Source organism: Mus caroli, unplaced genomic scaffold (assembly GCF_978045245.1).
Source record: "Mus caroli unplaced genomic scaffold, Mus_caroli_1 scaffold_6, whole genome shotgun sequence".
NCBI lineage: Eukaryota > Metazoa > Chordata > Mammalia > Rodentia > Muridae > Mus > Mus caroli.
The window spans coordinates 41,618,309-41,626,984 of record NW_028227261.1 but is presented as its reverse complement, the minus strand read 5'-3'; the positions used below and the strand labels follow the sequence as shown (position 1 = coordinate 41,626,984).

The following is an 8,676-nucleotide window of genomic DNA, read 5'->3' as shown; positions in this document are numbered from 1 at the left end:
AAGGGAGGTGGATATGAAGGCAGATGTTGAGACTTCTGACCAAGTCAAATCTTGTCTGAGGCCTGCCAGGTTATCAGGGACTGTGGGAACCAAGGGGGAATGTTGAACTGGGCTATAGGGAATCACCAGACTGGTCAGGGCTGGGGACTGTGAAGAGAGTCTCTGTTTCAAGTGAGGTGGAGTCCCAGGGTCTGGCTTGGTGGGTCGGAAACAAGAAGTGAGTGGAGGGGCTGATGTAAGGAAAGAGGGCAGCTGAGCTTTCCCTGACTCTTTTGTCCACAGATGTTTTCCTCTGGCTCCCTGAGCCAGCCAGTGCCGGTCTCAAGCCTACTGTCAGTCTTTCAAGAAGCCCCACCCACTGGGCTCATTCAAGGCAGGGCTGAAAATGTCACACCTTTCCCTGGGAGCCTAGCCTCATTGCCAGGAAAGGTGAGCTCAGAAGAAGACTTACAAGGCAGAGTGAGTGTCGGAGAAGGCGGGGACTTTCCCCTTACTTCCCCAGTTCCCTGGGCCCACCTCCAGAACTGGTTTGTTTCTAAGGGGGTACCTTAAATGCCAGTTTGTCGGGCTGGGCACAAGCCAGGCCCGGCAGCTCATTTCCATGGGAGGAAGGGCAGTTTCTCTTCACCAGTCTGCCAGTTCTTCCTCCCCGCCCTCTTTCCACTTCTGCCTTACCCAATCCAGCCTCTCCTTTACAGTCAGACTGCTCTCCAGCTGATCTCATACAAACACTCCAGACCTCCAGCAGCTCCAGGAGTCAAAAACACCAGCAGTGGACCGAGGCCCTACAGCTGCCTGCAGCCATGTTGGCCCTCAGTCTGCTCGTGCTGGGTCTGCTCTCAGAAGTGGCACCTGCCAGCTGTCAACAAGGTAGCACAGGACAGGGGTACCTGGGCTGCAGGGAGTGGAGGGGTGGCAGGAAAACAGTGACCAAGGTTGGATGGGGTGGTGTTTTGGAGGGTGAATACACACCACAGGGCTACAGTCCCCAGACTTAGGTTCTGTAATTGATTTGTTTTCCTTCAGGGAGAGGTGGGACAGCAGGGAATGTATGTGTTGGCTCTGGGGTTTAGGGGAGGAACAGGAATTGAGATCCAAACCTCACAGCAGGAATTGTACCAGAAACAACTCAGTCCTGGGGCTAGAAACAGAGACTGGGACAGCACCCTCAAATGCTTGCTCTGGGTGGGGGCTGGGGGGGTGGTGACATTAAAGGCATAAGCCCCTGGACTGGGTGACCTAAGTCCTTTTTGTCACTTTCTCCAGAGTATTCCCACCGTGGGGATACTCTTCACCAAGCTCTTTCTGTCTTGCTGTGTGACCATGAGGGAATTCCTGTCCCACTCTGAGTCTTAGTTTTTGTTTTTTTGTTTTTTTTTTTTTAAATTTATTCTTAGTAAATCTTACCCTGCCCACCTCTCAGAGCTGCTGTCAGGTTGGAGGTATGAAAGGGTTTTGTATCAGAGAGATTGAGTAACTTAATATAGATTCACGAAGGAACCAGTCCAGGACCATTTTTCTCCTGCTTTTGACTCTATCCCTTGCTCTATAAGCTCTCCCCATAGCCACAAGAGGAGGAACAGAAGATTGTAGTCCCTGATGTCTGTGAGGAGTTAGCTGTAAGAGCCACAGAAGAAGGAAAATGGGAGGGGACCTCCCAGGGTTGTTCCCAATGCCTGAGCATCATAGACCAGAAAAAGTAATGGATCTGAGCCCAGGTTTCTTGGACAGAGTGGGAAGGATATATTCACAACATGGGCCCTTGCAGAGCAATCATGTGCATCTTCTACTAGGGGTTGCTAACCTGGAGCTGCCATGGCTACAGCCCAGAGTTCCGTGATCCTTTCACCAACACCTGTCACCCTTAGAAACATCACTAAGGATAATCAAGCCATTACTGCAGCAGAAGAGCATCTAGGTGGACTCCAAGAAGGACTTTGGGGTGGGAATGATACAGGCTGAGGTCTTTTCATGCCCAGCCTCTCATAACATAGGATGGCTCTAGTCATACAGTCTTGTTTGAAGGCAGGATTCTCCCCTCCCAGTCTCTTGTTGTCCTCTCTTTCCTCCTGAGACTCTTAGCTGCTGGGTATCTTGCCTTTGGGGAGTGAGATCTTCAGTCTAATGGGGAAAATGGTTTTCCTTGGGGCTGCCAGTGGCCTGAAGAAGTTTTAAGGGTTGGAGTTGACATCAAGGGTGAAAAGGTAGAAGGGCTATTTGGCTAGACCTTAACCTGGTCGATGACCTTTGTGCCCTGCCCACCCTGTTGGAGAGGATAAAGGGGTTCCAATCTAGAACCCAACATCTTAACTCTCTCTCTTTTACCTCTCCACACCCCAGCTGAGCAACCAGCGCTGAGCAGCTCTGGCCAGATCTCACCCCTCCTAGTCCTCCCAGAAAAGCTTTATGTTCTAGAACTGGATCTTCCAGATGCCAGCCCTGGCCTGGCCTCTCTGGGCTAGCAGGAGGGAGGAGGGGCCACTCCCAGCTGACTGACAGGGAGGCCTAGGCCAGTCATTGGAGCTGCCCTTTGGTCCCTGTTTTCTTGCACTTCTAGGGGGGCCTTGCATGTGACTGTTGCGGGGGAGGGGTGTGCAAGAAGGAAGCTCTGGGACCTGAGCCTTAGGGAAAACTCTGAGGCATGTTCCCTTTTTGGCTGCTCAGGTTTTCTTCAAACTTCAGTAGGCTCTGAGCCCCCATCCTTCCTGCATACTTAGAAGAGTGGGCAGGCCTTATGTCTATTCTGACCACTCAGATGCCTCCCTGGGCCCTACAGAGTGCCCAGAGTTCTCTGTGCCTGCAGCTCCTCTTCCTTTTCCAGGTCTAGGAAACCTTCAGCCCTGGATGCAAGGCCTCATTGCTGTCGCTGTGTTCTTGGTCCTTGTTGCAATCGTCTTTGCCGTCAACCACTTCTGGTGCCAGGAGGAGCCGTACGTGCCATGTGAAGGCCCAGGGCTGGGTGGCCTCTAGTGGTCAGGGTGGTCCTCAAACCTTTGCTTTTACTCTAGTAGGGGATGACCTCAGAAGTTCTCATTAAAGTCTTGTCACCATGAGGAAGGAAAACCAGGGCTCAAGTGCCTGGTAAGAGCTGATTGATGACAGAGTCAGCTTGGAGCCTTTCTGGTTCCCAGGCCTGTACTCTATTGGCCTCATGGCTTTCTCATCTCCTTCTGAACCCTGCCTCTGGCATGGACTTGGGAGAAAAGTCTTCTCTTCTAGGTGTCTCAATTGTTTTTTATTTTTCTACTTTTATTTTTTTATTTCTGTCCATGGAGTTGAGATGGGAGCCTGGCCTTCCTCTTGAAACAGAAGGCCCCATCCTTTTGGAGGGTCAGCTACATACGATGCAGTGGGCTTCACAGGCACACAGACCGGATAAGCAATTCAAGTCAAATGCAGTTGAAGGAAACAGAGTGGTTTGGGGGCTGGGAGGGGGTTAATTAGTATGACTTCATTGATTGCACCGTCACCCCAAAACCTGACATACAGAAAGTCAGTCAGAGAATAGGGTAGTGCAGGAAAATACACATGAGTCCCAAGTTTGGGGCCTGGCACTAAGGCCAGCACCAGGTGTGAATGCATCAAGATTAAGAGCCCCACTGGGTGAAGCTACATTGGCCTTAGGGGATCTTTTTCCAGATGTCATTAAGGTAGCCGGGCATCCACGGGTCCAGCAGCCCTGCACAGCATTTGGAGAATGTACAAGAAGCTCAGGGTGGAGGTGGATGGAACATTCCAGTGTGTGGCTGGTGAGGTCAATAGGACCTGGGTCAGGCAGTACCCATGACCTAGACTGGAGGCTTTATGTCAGTGCAGCTGAATTCAGTGGATGAGACGATGACTTTAACAGAGTCAAGTCCTCCCAGCTGTTCCATGTGGGTGCATGGTACATGAAACAAGCAAGCTTAGAGACACATGAGGAGGCTGAGTATGAGGATGGACAGTTCAGACTTGGAGGGAACAGAGGCAGTTCAGAAAAGGGATGGGTCTAAGAGCTGTTTGGGAGGGAGCCTGGGAGTTGATGGAAGGAGGCAGTAGGGAGCATCGAGGAAGGACAGGGATGACTTTAGAAGACTCCCTGAGGCAGAGGACATTGAGAGCAAGCTGAATTGACTTGGGTGGGACATGTCTGGTTTGACATGCCTCTGGATGTCTGAGGACAGCTGAGCAGGTATAAAGGACCCACAAAAAATCAGTTTCAGGGATGGGAAGGCAGGAGCTTTCTGCCAGAAATGCAGTTAGCTTTCTCTCTGCCTTCAGTGGCTACCAACCACATCTAATTTGGGATGTACTCTTGAGTCCTGCTGGGTCTATGATGGGGCTGAGGGTGAGTGCACGGAGTGAGTGGAAAGAGATCTGGGTCTTAGGACAAGCATTTTACAAAGGCCTGTGTTCCCCACTTTCCTTGTGGATCAGGTAGGAGGGTTGTGAGGCCTGAGGGGGAGGAGGAGGAGGAGGAGGAGGAGGAGGAGGAGGAGGAGGACGCTAAAGCTGGTGTCTACTGGGACCGGGGGCAGAGGTGCTTTCTGCTTGCACCTTGAGAACTAAATCCAATCTTCCTGGATGGGTTGGAGTGTACAGTCATTGGTGAGCCCTGCTGATTGATAATCTTCTTCTCCAGGGAGCCTGGGAGCACGGTGATGATCATTGGAAACAAGGCAGATGGGGTCCTGGTGGGAATGGATGGCAGATACTCCTCAATGGCATCTGGTTTTAGGTGAGGTGCTACTGGGGGAGCTGGGAAAGGTGGGGAAGCCAAGGGGGGAAGGGCTGATGAAGAAAAGGGCTAATGAAGGGAAGTGAAGTGAGGCTAGTGAAGTCCTCTGTGAAGACTACGGTGCTCCATGGGAAGACAAAGAGAGAAGGCTTAGTTCAGGAGGTAGTGGGTGTCATGGGGAGAAGGGGTTCAGTGTGAAACTGAAAGGGGGCTGTGAAAAAAGAGTTCTCTGGAGGCCCAATGGGAAACCAGGGCATTTGGGTGGGGATGTTTCTAAGAAACCTCCTGTCCAGGCACACAGGTCCAGATATGTTCGGGGAGTGGGGGTGGGGGAGGCTCAGATGCTAATTCTGGAGAGAAAGCTGATGTAGGATGGTGGGGGTGGGAGTTGGGGGTGGGGGGGAATGGAAATAGGAAGCCAATGACCCAATAAGCCTTACCTCCTCTTTCAGGTCCAGCGAGCACAAGAATGCCTACGAGAATGTTCTGGAGGAAGAGGGCAGGGTCCGCAGCACACCCATGTGACAAACTTCTCTGTGGCCCTAGTCCCCAGGCTACAGGGAATATAGAGTTGATCCCCACCATCTCACCCAGCCACTGCTCTACAGGAATCTATTGAAACAAGCTGACTCCCTCACCTCTCTAGAATCACAGTCATCTCAGGCTAGGACTCAGACCAAGCTGAGCACATCATGTGCTGTGACCCTGGGGTTTCCTGGGGGTCTTCTACCCAGTTCTGAGGAGCCTTGTGAAGGGTTGGCTGGCTCAGCTCCTCCCCTCCCCTTTCCTCCTGCAACTATGGAAGTGGTTCTTATTTCTGTGAAATAAAGACTTTTTATATTTCTGGGATGGAGACTCTGACCCAGCTTCCAGGCTCTAAGCAAGGATTCGCGGGCCTATTTCTTTTCAATTGTGATAACTACCTTTTAGGATCCATTGTCATGGTGAACTTACAGATTATCCAGAAGCTCTGGACCCATAAAGGAGCTAGGGACTTAGGAACCCAGTTGGAGAGGCTGAGGCTGTTTCTAAGTGGAAATGAGTGTGTGTGTGTGTGTGTGTATGTGTGTGTGTGTGTGAAAGAGAGAGAGAGAGAGAGAGAGAGAGCTAGCTTGTCTCCTCTGGTGTCTGGGTATGTATGGGGAACTCCCTATGGGTGTGGACATTCCTAGGGGAGTTGAATTCATTCCTGCCTGTGGGTAGCTCTTGACTGACTTCAAACTAAACCCTTCCTTGGTCTAAGCAGGCAAAAGATCTTCCCAGGAGAGGAAGACGCTGATGAGAGCTGGGTACCCTGGACATCCCCAGCCCTGGTCTATTTCTAAATGTCTCCCAGGGGCAGAGGGAAGAATGAAGCCAGAGACCTGTGTGTGAGCTTAGGACTTTTTAAACTGGCCTTGTTCAAGTTCTTCCTTAGGCAAGAACATCCTTCCCCACAGCTCTTCACGGATCTTCTGGATGTTTCCTGTGCAACACTCGTGCCTACTCTGCCAGCTCTCTCCCCTTCCCAGGGCTCCAGAGTGGTGGACTATATCACATGGGAAATGGTGGGAAAGAAACTGGGGCTGAGATTGAGGAAGCCCAAACTTGTGTTCTCAGTCTCCTGTCAGCCTACTGTGTGACCTTGGGAGAGTTGCTGTCACTCCAAGCTCCATGATCCTGTGTGGAGGATTTGCCTCATCGCTGGCAGAGCTAGAACAGAACCCAGTCCTTACCAGTATTCCGATTCTCAGCCCTGGGTGAGATGGGAATCAGGGAACGTGGTCTGGCAGAGGAGAGAAGACACAAGCACCTGCCTGACCCGGCTCCTCCACTGTGTCTGTGTGTCTCACTGAACAGCATCTGTCCTTCTGTAGTAAAAACCTCAAATAGACTCATTTCCAGACCTAGAGGCCTCTGTGGAGATGGTGGCCCGAACCCCCTTGTTTCAAGCTGTTTCTTTGCCACCTGTCTCACCATTTCACAGCATCTTTGTCAGGGTCATGGCAATTACTTTGTGGTTTAAGGCTTGCCTGAATGTCTCAAGGAGTACCCACAAATCATCTCCCTGGGGTTTAGGAGCTGGCCTGCAGCAGAGGTAGAGCTCTTAGCAACAAATGACAAGTAGTGTGTCTGTTTTAGGTTTCCCTGCTTTGCTGTGTGATCTTTACAAGTCTTTCCCTCTCTGGTCTTTAGCTTTATGGACATTGATAGTTGCTCCTGTTTGTTTGTTTGTTTTCTTGTAACTCATGCCATCTCACCCATTTCTGCCAGTTTGAAGTGTGAACAGTATTCTTTTTCCTTATCATTCTGAAATTATTCCTTGATCAACGCAGAAAGCAAAGCCAGGGGTCAGCCAGCTTAGTTTTTGTTTGTTTGTTTGTTTGTTTGTTTTGTTTTTTGTTTTTTTTCTGAGAATCAGGAGATAGTAGAGGCTAGGTCTTGGCTAAGGCACAAATATTCCCTTTCTTTAGTCCAGCAAGAACTGATTCCCTTGCGGGTGATCACACTCCTTCCCATCCCTGCTCTCAAGTTGTTCCTGGGAAGTGTAGGTGGGTTCAAATCAACCCCTCTCCCCACCCTATCCCCGCCCAAGTTTGCCAGGGCCAGGACAGAACCACCTGTGAGGTGTTACCGAGAGAGACTTGCTTCCTCCGAAGCTAATCCTGTCCCCCAGCAACTGCGGAGATGCCCTACCAGGCTCCTAAAGCCTTGGTGCCTGCCTCTGCAGGGGCTAGGCTGATACTGACCTACAGCTCTCCTCCCCCCACTCGCGTTCCCATCCTGACCAGGGGCTGGGAGTAAGGAGCGCCCGCCCCAGAACCGCCAAGACCCTCTTCCTTATCGCCAGCTCCCACCTGCCGGACTGGTCGGATCAGGAGGACAGGAGGCTGGGCCAGGGCCAGGCCTCTGCTTAATGACCCTCACGGGGCCTAATCTCAGACTGTCAGCCGCGTGGTGGCTCGGTCCGGCTCCTGGAAGAAACTGATAACGCACCAGCTGGGCCTCCCACCATCTACTGGGCGGCATCCAGGGTCCCTAGGGGCGGCCTCTGGGGGCCTGGGGCGGGGCTGGAGGCGAGCGCCCCGCCCCCGCTGGGGAGGGGACCCGGAGCTCCGGAGTGACCAGGGGCGGGGCCGCACGGATTCACACCCCTGCACATGCCCCATTCTTCGCTTTCATTGTAAGACCTCTAGGCAATCCAGTTTCTCTTTGTCTCTTTCTTAGCCTCTTAGAACGTTTTGGTTTCTGTCCTCTGTATCTGGCCCAGTCTTCTGCTCCTTCTTCACCCAAGCTTGATTCCCGCTGCCGGCTTCCTCTCATGTCTCTTCTGCTTCTAGCCGATTCTTCTCAGTTCTCCCTACCTCCAACTTTCCCTAAGGTTTATGCTTGGCTTGCAAGTCTTATGCACCGGCTGGAAGCTTTCACTTCCTTGTGTCAGCTCATCTCCGGCTGGTCTCTACCGCTGGCTCTCTGTGCCAGTGCACACCGGTCTGGAACAAGCGAGCTCTCCTGCTGTTGGGGAGAGTCTAGCTCATTTTCTGATTCCTGGAATAGCCACTTGTAACCTTCTTTTTCCTATTCCACCCTACACGTGTGGATTTCACAGGGTGACATAGGGCTCGCTCAAGTCAGGCAGGAAGGGAAACATCCACCCAGGCTGTACCAGTTTGAAGCACTTCTGACTTGAGTTTAGTCTTGAAGGGGAACTTGCTGACTGCGGATGGTTTTGATAAAGGCTGTGGAGTACACGGTGGTTCCTGATGTGGAATGGAGTAGCAGGTGAAGGGGATGATTTTCAGGGCTACCTCCTTCATACTCAGAGTAATGTGCAAGAAATAGCCTATGCTTCAAGACTACTAACTACTTCAGGAAACTCTTAGGTAGAGCTTCCTTCCCCAGCCCAGGGGAAAGAGGCGTGTGAGGCCAAGTCACAGGCTTCCTAGTCCTCCTAGACCAGCCTCAAGACAAGCACACCG

General features: G+C 51.8%; 1 protein-coding gene across 2 annotated transcripts; it reads left to right on the top strand.

Moving 5' to 3' along the window:
* The first annotated feature begins 377 nt into the window (after positions 1–377).
* Pdzk1ip1 (PDZK1 interacting protein 1) lies at positions 378–5,566 on the top strand. Of its 2 annotated transcripts, XM_029475864.2 has the most exons (5): positions 378–459; positions 699–870; positions 2,822–2,930; positions 4,622–4,717; positions 5,170–5,566. In XM_029475864.2, the coding sequence occupies exons 2-5, from the start codon at positions 804–806 to the stop codon at positions 5,240–5,242; spliced, it is 345 nt and encodes a 114-aa protein (XP_029331724.1). In that variant the 5' UTR covers positions 378–459; positions 699–803; the 3' UTR covers positions 5,243–5,566. The 2 variants fall into 2 exon arrangements, with proteins under 2 accessions (XP_029331724.1, XP_029331725.1); XM_029475865.1 differs by lacking the exons at positions 378–459; positions 699–870 and adding an exon at positions 1,801–1,942.
* Positions 5,567–8,676: the final 3,110 nt, after the last annotated feature.

What these genes read in the sequence shown, in the direction of transcription:
- Pdzk1ip1 (XM_029475865.1), top strand. Translation starts at nt 1,816, where the DNA reads ATGGCTACAGCCCAGAGTTCCGTGATCCTTTCACCAACACCTGTCACC. An exon ending in ACTCCAAGAAGGACTTTGGG is followed by an intron (nt 1,943 to 2,821) that starts GTGGGAATGATA and finishes TTCCTTTTCCAG; the next exon opens with GTCTAGGAAACCTTCAGCCC. An exon ending in TCAATGGCATCTGGTTTTAG is followed by an intron (nt 4,718 to 5,169) that starts GTGAGGTGCTAC and finishes CTCCTCTTTCAG; the next exon opens with GTCCAGCGAGCACAAGAATG.